At 36.3% G+C, this 12,415-nt stretch overlaps 1 protein-coding gene across 1 annotated transcript in view; it reads right to left on the reverse strand.

The window, feature by feature from the left end:
* The window catches only part of PTPRQ (protein tyrosine phosphatase receptor type Q), a 270,730-nt gene that overhangs the window by 239,874 nt on the left and 18,441 nt on the right, over positions 1-12,415 (reverse strand). Inside the window, exons 5-7 of the mRNA XM_036760721.1 lie at positions 8,181-8,380; positions 4,140-4,389; positions 1,226-1,354 (exon numbers count right to left, since the gene is read on the reverse strand). Coding sequence (XP_036616616.1) covers positions 1,226-1,354; positions 4,140-4,389; positions 8,181-8,380 — 579 coding nt within the window. The remainder of the gene's footprint in view (positions 1-1,225; positions 1,355-4,139; positions 4,390-8,180; positions 8,381-12,415) is intronic.

The following is a 12,415-nucleotide window of genomic DNA, read 5'->3' on the forward strand; positions in this document are numbered from 1 at the left end:
TTTATTCTCATTTCAGTTTTTTTCTTTGTGAATTCTAATTTTATTTATAATTTCATTTTTATTTCTTGATTTTTTCCAGCTACTTTTATAGATTTTGTAGCTAAGCCAATTTTTTCTGATGTTTTGCTTATAATTTTTGTGGGATTACTCACTTCTTCTGAGTTTGCCACCTGAACTTCTTTCAACCCATAGTATTTCTTTGTTTTATTTGGTGTTTTCTTTTACTCACTCATATTTTCAACCTTACTTTCGCACTGGCATTTTGAATTTATCATAGCTACTCTATATAGAATATTGTAGACATGGAATTATAGAGCTAAAAGTAAAAAAAAAAAAAAGCAGGCAATGAAGGAGGAAGGCAAAGGACAGAGATGAATAGAGGAAAATTAATCAATGTGTTCCTATATAAGATGAAGGGATGTTGTGAATGTGAGATTTAAAAGGAGCCATCAAATAAATAAATAGATAAGTAAAAAGTATTTATAGCATGCTTTAAGGTCTGTAAAGTACTTTACAAAGATAACCTCATTTTATCCTCACAAGGAAGAAGGGAGCTGCTATTATTCCATTTTTATAGATAAGGAAACTGAGGCAAACTTTTTTAAAGTGAATTGCTCAGGGTCACACATAAAGAAAGTGTCTGTGGTAGGATTTGAACTTGAGTCTTTCCTTGACTCCACTTTCAGCACTCTACCCACTGCACCATCTAGCTGCCTCCTTGTATGATAGCATACACACAAAAGGGACACAAATGTCTAGGAAGCCAGATAAACTCAGCCAATTCCCAAACCCTCTAAACTTTCCAGTAATCCAAAATCCACACTTTATTAAATCCCAACATTTGTGTCCTTTTTTATTTTTAATTTATTAAAGTTCAAAGGCAAAACCACAAAATCTGGGCAGAGCTCTAAGATTAAATGAATTTCAGTGTTTCACGGTAAACGAGCAACCTGATGAAATGATTGTAGGAAACCTGAGTCTCTCCATTGTTCTCAATAGAGAACAAATGTACTCAGAGCTGTACTGCCTCATTATTTGATGAATTAAACAGCTTACATTTTGCACAGCAAGGCTATACTCTTTTTTCAATGAAACATTTTAAAAGTCTCAAATGTCCTTACTACATTTCAATTCTGTGCTAAGAATAGTAAATCACAGAAACCTAGTTGCCTCATATCATGATCCTTCCCCCCAAAAGGTGACCATAAAAGTGTTTCAGGCTTACCAGCTGGGCCATACAATTCAACTCTATAACTAAATTTTCCTGTTACTATACTTGGTGGATCCCAGGAAATGGAGAAAGAGTTTTCTGTGATGTTGCCCGTTGCCAAATTCCGAGGTGGATCCTCAGGCACTATAGAAAAATGCATGAATGATCATTGGTATTTATTCACATTAAAGAGTTTTAATTAGCTTTGCATAATAAAGATAGGAAGTGGACATGTAATTTTATTGGTCTGGGGAACTTCCAGGTGAAGAAAACTTTTTTTCCTTTCTTGTTCTTTTTTTTTTTTTAACCAGTGCAAGTTATGGAAAACTCACTGCCACTCTTAGTCTAAGAATGTTGCCTAGAGAACGGACAAAACTGGTTGTGAGCAACAAATTTACATAATAGCATATTAAAATGAGAGAGACAGAGACAGACAGACAGAGAGAGAGAGATTAAATGAATAGAACATATATACTTTTTAATTTGAAAGAGGAAAAATAACCACAATATAGACCTGAAAAGTCTGAGGATGTGTTAAGTGATCTTTCTCACCTAGCTGCATTCCTCTGGACTTTTCCAACATGCCCAGGATCTTCATCTTCGAGATCACTTCGGCCCTTAACCTCATACCTCCTCAGTACCCTCTATTCCTAGGGTCCCCCTCTCCTTCTGTTTGCAGGGTAGACAGACAGTGGACACCTTCTCAAAGGGCCTCCATTTAAGAAGAGTGCTCAGGTAAACCATCTTTTCATTTCCCACCCAGTTTCACTCTTTGGACTTCTCCAACACGTCCTATGTTCAAGTACCTTCCTCACTTTTCAGCTTCCTCTAGTGTACAGGCTTCCCCCATTAGGCTGTATGCTCCTTGAGGGGAGGGGTGGTCTTTGCCTTTCTTGATATCCCCAGCACTTAGCACATAATAGGCATAAATAATGTATATTAATTGACTGAGCAGAGTAATTTGCTATTTGGGGTGATTACTGGCTTTTCTTTGGTGAGGCATGTATCTTCACAGGGTACATTTTATTTACCTGTGAATTATTTTATAATTCAATTTTAGTGAGATTTTTATTTCTGAAGCAAATTTTAGATACTTTTCAACCAGATGACACTGAAAGCTTTTTGCACTGTCTCTGAAAAGCAGGCAATGGCTTGAATAGAAGTTTAAAACTGATGATGCCATCCTTTCTTATGGATAGAATACATCTGTATCAGAGATGTGGGTGGAGCCTCTGGTTACCACTGACAGTTTGGCTTTTATCTCACATTAATATTTGGCATTTCAAAATTAAAGACATGTTTAGGCACAAGACTAGTTTCTAAAGCAATCTAATTTACATCTTATATCACATATGCTTCTTGCCAAATATTTTGTATGTAAAAAGCATTTTAACTAAGAAAAGTAGTGAAATTGATCTAAATAAATAAGATTCATTTCCAGAGCAACACTTTTCTTTTAATCTGATATTAAGGAAATTATTTCTATCTTTGATGAATAAGAAAGATGAAGGGAGAGATAGTATAATTCAAAGCTGATTCACAACCAAGAATCCAAAAGTTAAAGCAAAATGTCAAATGTGAATAATTACCACAGGAAAAAAAATGATGATTTGTTACTTGAAACATTTTTAGGGATTACAGTGAAATTACTTCATCAATTATTTTTCCTTTTGATCTCTAATATTATTAATCAGAGCTAAAATGACTAATGTTTTGTACCTAGGACACAGGGATTATAATAACTTTCCATTCATAACTCTGTTCCTTTGGTTACAAAGTATGTAAATCTGAAGTGTATCCACCTGAATAGACATGCAAATCTTAACCAAAATAATTTTTACAACAAGAAATGAAGGGGTAACATTTAAAATTTATATTGAAATCCATAATACTTTGTAACTGATGGGGTTGCCAAGAGCACTGGTGGCCTTGAGACTAGCAAAACTAACAACAGAGGCTAAGGTCACAGGATTTAGTGTTTTAAGAGACCATCCATGAAAGATGAATGGCATACATACATACATAAGGTATGGCATAGTCTCTACTTTAGAGAACTCTGGGTTCAAGTCTTGCTTCTGAATCATATTGACTATGTGAAGTCATGTGCACTCTCAGTAGCCCAGAAAACACTCTAAGAGTATAAATTTCAGAGAAACTGCCAAACCTCCTTCACAGAGGGCATTTCTCTTTGGGAATTCCTTATACCTGTTGAATCATAAAGCCAATGCAAAATAAATAAGGCACCTAATGGTTCATCTCATTCAACTTTTTCTTTTTACAGAAAAAGATGATTTAGACCAGGGTTCTTCACTTTTTGTGTATCTGGCAATGTGAAGAAACCTATGGATCCCTTCTCAGAATACATGCACAGTAAATTGAATAAACAATAAATATTTTTAAAATGCATAAACTAAAATACATAAGATTACAAAAGCAACCAACTGTTTTGAAACCAAGTTATCAAAATATGTTTTGGAAAAAGTTCACAGGACCTAGTTAAGACTCCATGATTTAGACAATTAAAAAAAAGAAAAGGCAAGGTCTACAAATGGTGAGTCTTAGGATTATAGGAATTAGATCAAAGAAGTCTGCTCTCAATTTTTTTCTTCTTTTCTTTTTCCTTTCTTTCTTCTTTTTATTTTTTATATCCTCTGTATTTCCTACATCCTCACTAGTTCTGGAAAAGATTCTTGGAAATTTGAAGTTGTATCATCAGGTGTTATTAAGGATTTTTTGTTTTGTTTTAAAGAGAGACCTCAAAAAAGAAAAGGACCAATAAAGGAAACCCAACTGAAGTGTTAAGAGATCATTTTCATTTACTTGAAAATACAATATATGTATTAGCTTTTCTTTGTAGTTAAAGTCCTTCTTACTCTACCTTCTTTCTTCCCTCCCCACCCACCCCTCACTCCCATTAAAGGATACACACCTGATTCTGGCGTTCTGACGATCGTACTGTCAATGTAGCCTGCTTCTGTAGTAACCGCAGAGACCTCAAACAAATATGTGGTGTATGGCCTCAGGTGAGTTACTACAAAACTTATAGGTTCATTCCACACAGAACTTTTTCGACTCATTGCCAGGGCATTGGGCATATATGTGACCCGGGGGGCAGATGTGGCTCTACCAGAAGTTGGTGAAGGTCTGGTCGTACTCCATAAAAAAGATTCACTGTTCTCCTATCGAACAAAATGATTCAATATGAATGGAAAACAAAATGTAGTGGCATACCTACTATTATTTGATGCTCACTGAGAGTCAGTCAGCTACTCTCCAAATATTCATTAGCACTTAGTATGCACCACAGGCATTGTGCTAAGAGCTGGAGTGTAGACTGTGAAAAATGTAGTGTAGTGAAAAGAACACATGGCTTGGGATCAGGAGATATAATAACCACTAACATTTTTATGTTGAATTAAGGCTTGCAGAACCATGCCATTCACAAATACTTTACATATACTTTTTCATTTAGAAGCAGCTAGATGGCACAGCAAGTAGACAGAGCACTGAGCACAGGAAGACCTATTATTATCCTCGTTTTACAGATGAGGAAGCTGAGACTGAGAGAAATCAAATAGCTTGTACAGGATCATACATCTAGTAAATGTCTGAGACAGGATTTCAACACAGAATTTTGGGATTCCCAATCCAATGCTCTAGCCACTAAACCAGCCTTGGATATAGGTCAGAGCCACCTTCCAGTCCTTAAAAACTGTTCGACCATGGCTTAAATCATCTAACCTTTCTGAGCATTAGTTTCCTAATGTATAAAACGGGGAAGATAACACCTGTAGTGTGAGCGACAGTGTGGTAGAGTGTAGTGGTCTCCAATCTTTTTGATCATACAGCCCAATCAGTAATATATACATAGAGAGAGATATTCTCCAATATATGATTACTGATATATAATAGATATGTATACATATTTGAGGATGTACTCAAATGGGTATGTTGACTTATTTATAAGTGATATACAAATGCTACTGTACTCACGATTATGTATATTCTAAAATTTATCAAAATATAAATGAAAAAATAATTACATAAAGACAAAACAATACTTTTATCTTAAAGTCAGTTGGGAGTCATTGGAATTTACTGAGTAAGGGAGTGAGTAACATGAACAGAACAGTCCTTTAGGAAAGCCATTTGGACAGTCCCATGGAGTCCTGATTAGAGAGGGAAGAGATATGAGGCCAGGAGATAACTTAGGAGGTTACTTCAGGAATCCAGACAAGGCAAAAAGCTTGGCTGAAGCCAAGTAAAGAGAAGAGGACAAATGTGAGATACATGAAGGTAGAAAGGACAAGATTTGGCAAGTGACTGGATATTGGGGATGAGGGAAAGTGAGAAATCGAAGATGAATCTGAGATTGTGACAACCTGGGTGACTGAAAGGATGGTAAGAACCTTAGTTGTAAAAGGGAAGTTTGAAAGGAAAGATAATGTAATGACTTCTGTAATAACACATTCATGCCTAATTATTCTGTGTGATCCACTCTGTCTCACTCAAAATGAAAAGGGGGAAGGCAGGGGTATTACCCACCATCCACAGCACACAGGGCAAAGCCCATCCTTAGTAGGTGCCTGCCATAGCCAGGAACTGATCTAGGGGTCAGAGTGTAGGGTAGAATATTCCCAATGGTACCTACATAGCTGCTGCTGTGAATGCCTAGGAGACATGAGGGGCTGACCCTGGGCTCAGAAAGGAGGGGGTTGGGCATCTCAAGGCAAAGGGAAGGAGCAGAGTTGGTAAGTGTTGAGGGACAAGGATAAGTGTTATCAGGAGGGTGGAATGTTGCTCATATTTCCACTTTGTCACTGACTGATAACACACAGGTTGGGGTCAGTCTATGAAAGTCCTAGGACAAAAAAGTTGCCCTCAAAGGCCCTGAACTTCACTCTGGACAACACTGGTATAGTAGATAAATAACTGACCTCAGAGTCAAAGAACTTGGGCTCAAGTTCCACTGACTGTCTGACCATGGGCAAGGCACTTAATCTCTCAATGCCCCAAACAACTCTCTAAGATAATATAAACTGTCTAGCCATAGCTGATTTCTATTGATAGAGGGAGATCCTTAGGGACCTCACTGTCTAGATGAAACCTTTAGTCCATCAAAAAATACATAACAAGAAGTATTTATATATTGTATAATAATTATGTAATAATTGTATAATCAATTAAATGATTGCTATAATAATTTAATTATATAAAAATATAATAATAAGTAGTATTTATACTACAAGGTTTTTGTGAGGATCACATAAGACCATGGGCATAAAGCACTTTGTCAACCTTAAAAATAAATGTCAACTATTATAAATTCAAAATAACTTTAATCGCATTTAGTAATCTTTTACTCTGTTCCAGGTACTGTACTAACATCTGGAGATCCAAAAAAAGGGGGGTAAAGTATGGTCCCTATACTCAAAAAGCTTACATTCTGATGGGAGAAACGATATGCAAATAACTAGGTACACATATGATATAGACAGAGAAAATGGAAAATAATTTCAGAAGGAAGGCACATAGTAGGCATTTAATTAATGTTGGCTGATTGTTTAATTGACAGAAATTTAACCTTCTTGTCAGCTTTCTGTACACCAATTACAAGTTTCTTCTACAGGCAGCAAAATGCCTCAAGCTTGGAATCCCAAGTTACAGTAATATGTGTATATATACACATACATATATATATATATATACATATACACATAGGTACGTATGTACATGTGTATATATGTAAAGGTGTTACACATGGGTATATGTATGTAAAGGTACATACGTGTACCTTTACATATATACATAAAGATATATAAGGTGAATGTATATTTATCAGATCACAAATAAGTGCGTATATAGTATAAGATTCTGTGCAGTTGTTCAGCTTAATTTTTACCTGTTTTATGTTTAGAATTTGTCTAAAAATCTCTTAGAACTTAATATCTTCTTCCTTTACCTCCCCACACCACCCAGTCTTCCTCCGGACTGCTTTTACCCCTTATATCTAGAAATTATTGTATTGGTAATTAAGGTGGGACTTTCTTTTACTGTTTTCTCTTTTAGCACTTATTTAAAAAATAGTGTCTCAGGCAATTCCTCTCCAGTTCAAGAGCAGCATGCCTTAGCAAAACACTTACTTCTCCTCCTGATACTGAGGACAGCTGCACCTATAGAATTTATTGGACTCCCTGTGTACGTGCTAATTGACTGTGCTGGGCCACAATGATATTTACTACTTACTGACCTTACTGATATGTATCCTAGACATAGTCAGAAGTATAGTTCCTTACAGTCATCTTGTCTAACAAGGCACCTGGATATTCCCAGTCAGCCCTGACCATTAGTTGACTTAGTAACATTTCACAGTCAAAACTACACCCCCAGGTAGCCCCACCTTGGGTTATTTCCCAGTGAACTCTGGGTAAGATACCTGCGCAGTAGATACAAAAAGTGCATGCTCCTTAATCCCACCCCAAAACACCTAATTGACACGTTTCACCCCCAAATCTCATATATAAACTTTTCTCCATCCCCATAAGGTTGCAGGTTTCCTAAGAACTCTTGCCTGCTATAAAGCAAAATAAATCTTTGCCACCTTGACTTAAGGAATGCTTGAGATCTTAAATTCATTCCAGATGGCCCTGACCCTCTACAGTACTCAGGTCCTTAAGGGGTACTCACCCTCAGAGACCCCATCTGGGAACTCCAATCTTGGGGTTCCTGAACCTCGTCTCCCCTACCCTCAACATGGCTGCTATCTTGAAAAGAATCCAAAAAGCTTTTTTGATTAAAAAAAAAAAAGGGAGGTCCTCACCTAATAGCATGACTGCTTTCATGTGGGAGGAGGTGGGGTGAATTAAACTTTTTGACATTTAAAAAAGAGGTCCTCATAAACCAAAAAAAGAAAAAAAAATGGAGAATTATATAGCTGTTTAAAATAGGGAAGGCATTTTATGATACTTACATTACACTCTGGTAACTTCCCTGACAGAAGATCCTCAACTTTAATTGAGACATCTTTGACTACGAGTCCACTTCTTGCATGCTTGACACTAATCTTGAAGCTGGTAATCTTACCATTTGGTTGCCTAGGCAAATACCAAATTAAATTGACTGCTGAATAATTGAAGGTCTCCACAGTGAGATTTACCACTTTGCCTGGAGCTAAAGAAAACATTAATGAGTTATAATTAGAAATATTACTGTAAAACTTAAGAATAAAATTCTAAGTTTTCCATAGTAGCAGAAATAATTTTGAAAAGATTTAATGAATCAGATGAAATGTACTTAGGAGTATCATTTAAAAATATCCTGAATAAAAAGTTGTCCAGAATAAGAAAGAAGAAATGGCTTTTTTAAACAGTAGCAATTTTTTTCCTTAGCGATCACTATGATGGAACCTATATATTCTAGTACAAATCTTTTGTTTTGAGCATTTATTTTGTGCCAAGGAAATAAATAACTGCTCTATACCTTATCTATATTATACCTTAAGTAATTTTCTAGTACCTTTTGGGGAAGACTCTAGATCAAAGACAAGAGATTCAAGATAAAAGATTCAAGCTCTAGGTGATTTTCCACAGGGTTCTAGGGTCAGATGGCAAAGAGCAGGAATATTAAAAAAAAAAATACTTGACCTTTTTCTTTAGAGACCAAGCTCCTCCAGTAATGAAATTAGTGTCAGAACATGAAACCAGAGCCTGGTAGCCCCAGTCCCTTGGGCCCCAAAGTGGGTTCAATGTTACAATGATTTTTTTTTGCTTTATTTACCGAGAACTGAGAAGAGCACTTTGACCATATTAGGTATGTGATAAATGTTTGTTGAATATTCCAATATATTTTAAGGAAAAGCAAAGCATGTGATTAACTAATTGTTTTTTGTTGTTGTTGTTGTTGTTGTTGTTGTCCCTACTATCAGGCCTTTCAGAGCACTGCCAGGGGGAAGGCTTCCATCCAAAATTCCTGCTAATGCTTCCCCCTACTTTCCACCTTCTGGATAAATTTTGATACCCCTTGTAACTACCCCCTTGGAATGGACCCAAGAGTTGCTGCTCCACTCTGGCCATCAGGCTCATTGCCCTCTTCCTAATGACTAGGGGCTAGGTGCCTATAATACCCTACCTACCCTGCTGGTAGGTCTATGATTCCATTGATTTAGGGAACTTTTAGATGAGGAAACTCCCTCTATAAATACAAATCAGCACCAAGAGATTTTCCTAGAGCAAAGAAAGTTTAAGTTGTTCAGGTTTACACAGCCAGTACGTGTCAAAAGCAGGAGTTTAACACACATCTTCCTGGTTCAGAGCACTAGCTTGGAAAGAGAATTATCAACTACAACCCTTTTAGTAATTTAGAGAAAGATTTTCTGGCCCACTACACTCTCTAGACCCTTGAATAATGACATTCGACCTGTCACCCTAAGGACTTTTGGAGTATAGATAACCTTTAAAGTTAGTCTGTCAAGAATGGAGCATTCATGAAGGGGAAAATAATATGAAATAATATTGGAAAAGTAGGTGGGAGCCATAGATTAGAAGACTTTGAATGCTAGGACAAGGATTTTGTGTTTTATTTTAGAGGTTATACAGTCACTAAAGACTTTTGAATAGTAGAATGACAGTCAGATCTGTTTTTTACATCACTAACATTAAATATGCTTGAGATGCACTGTCTTTTTATCTAATACTAATTACATGGAAATAAAGCAAATAAGCCATGTAGGCAATTTGAACATAATCAACCCCAAAATACTTTCATGTTTAATGATGCATTTACAACTTATTTTCAGTAAAGAGTGGCAAGAACATAAGTGGGGAAATGACTTTTCTCTTTCAAATTGAAATTATAGCTAGCAACAAGGAGAGGGAGAGGCAGCTCAGTGTAGTAGCTAGAGAAGTAGATTTGAAATCAAGTCCTCTGACATGTACTGGTTATGTGACCCTGTGCAAGTTACCTCCCCAGTCAGGGCTCTAGATAACTCTTAAAGATTCTATACCACTAGTTAGCATAGAAATATGTTTTGCCTGATTTCTCATGTAAAATTAATATAAAATTTCTTTCCTTCTCAAGGAGGAGAAAAGGAAAAAGGCAAGGGGAGAATTAGGATGTCAAATTTTTTTAATGAAAGTTAAAAATTTTACATCTCATTGAGAAATATTTAATGAAATATTTTTTTTAAAAAAAAGATTGAGTCTAGGTTGCAGAGAATACACTAATCTGCACTGATAGAGTGAGTTCCCCTACCTGGAAGTTCCCCAAATGAATTAAATCACAGGCCCTTCCTTATCCAATTTGGAAGCAAATGTTTTTAAAAAGAAACTAATGACATCATTTATATGGGCCAGAAATGTCCAAATAAGTTACAATTTTAGGTGTGCAAAAATGATGGAGAAATACTTAGAATCTTTTAAGAGCATGATGCCACTTGGGGAAAGCAGATATATGATTTGACAATATGACAAGTCGGTAATAAAAGAAAGTATGAAGTTGCAGTAGATAAAACACATTTCAGTGACAAAATATATGTGATTAAGTATATAGGCTCTCAGTTTTAAGACACCAAAAACTTATTCTGGAGAGGAATTTTAACAACGTATACATATAATTATCCCAAAATTTGACAAGAAACCATATGAAATATATAAGAAGCCTAAATTTGGATAGGGAAAAATGTGTATGAGTAATATGATAAGAATTATTAAATTATATGACAGATGCATCTGATAATAAAAACTAAGAAATTCATTAATAATAGACTAATAGATTAAATAATAGCAATATTCTCTCCAAGGTTAAATGAAAAGGTAATGGACTTTAGCATTTAACAACAATATCAAGGCTTAAGAAGTATGTGAGGTGATGTGACATAGAATATAGAGAGCTAGCCTCAGATTTAGCACAATCTAAACTCTAGACATGGAGTCAGGAAGACATGTGTTTGAATTCTGCTTTAGCCACTAGCTGTGTGACCCTGCATCATTTACAGTTTCTGCACCTCAGTTTCCATATATGTTAAAAAAAAAGGATTGACTAGATGGACTGCGGTTCCTGTTACTTCTAAATCTATGATCTGATCATCCCAAGTCCTACATCTGACATATATTAGTGTGAAGACCTAGACAAGCCACATAACTGTTCAGTGCCTCCAGGTAATACTTTTAAAACTATGAGTTGTAGAAAATTGGTCTATCTGCGTGGATAGAGGGAATTTTCACAACAGATAAATCCCTACACTGATTAAAACAGAAGCGCAGACCCCTTCCCCAAAATAAAAAAGTATTCTAGGTGAAGCTATAACATATTTCAATAATCCAATGATTTATAATTTACATTGGTGTGGCTCCTCTTTTAATTGTGTAGATTGCAGGTCCTCTATAACTTAGTAGACAATTTTTGAGAGCTCTTGCTGCGAAAAACTTTATGACCCTGTGGTCAAACTGATGATGAATCTCTTTGGTCTTAGCCAGGCTGGTGCTCAGACAACATACATTCAGCTTCAGCTTTAATCTAGGTCTTTCCACTTTGTATGATTTGTTAGAGTTAATATTCCTCTGACATAATGTTTGCCCCCCACCCTCACCCCCACCTCTATAGAGAATCACAGAATTTGAGAGTTGAGATTTCAGCAGCCATCAAGTCCAATTTGAGCAGCAAAGAAATACCCATTGTAACACAACTAATACTAAATTGCCCAGTCTCTGCTGGAAGACCTCTGAAGAGCAGGAGGAACACATCACCTCTAAAAGCAGTTCAGTCCACTTTGAGACTGTTCCAGGTGTTAGAAAATTTTTCCAGACATCAAGCTTAAAATGGTCTCTAAACAACGTCCACCAATCACACCTGATTCCATGAGGCCAAGTTAGAACAAGTCTAACACCTCTTCCAGAAGACAACTCTTAAAATATTCTAAAATAAACTCTCATAGCCCTCCTGATGCTTCTCTTTTCCAAGATAAACATGCCACTTCCTTCAACTGATCTCCATACGACATGGAGTAGAGAATCATCGCCATTCTGACTGCATTCTTCTGAATGCTATCCATCTTATCACTTCAGTTTTTAATCAGCATCCCCAAAATTGAATACAACACTCCAGATGAGGTCTGACCATATGGGAGTACAGTGGCACTATCACCTCCTGATTCCTGAGAGCTACATATCTCTTAATGTGGCCCAAGAGCATGGAGCCTTCTTTGACTGC

The sequence above is a fragment of the Trichosurus vulpecula genome, chromosome 5 (genome assembly GCF_011100635.1).
Source record: "Trichosurus vulpecula isolate mTriVul1 chromosome 5, mTriVul1.pri, whole genome shotgun sequence".
In the NCBI taxonomy this organism is placed as follows: Eukaryota; Metazoa; Chordata; class Mammalia; order Diprotodontia; family Phalangeridae; genus Trichosurus; species Trichosurus vulpecula.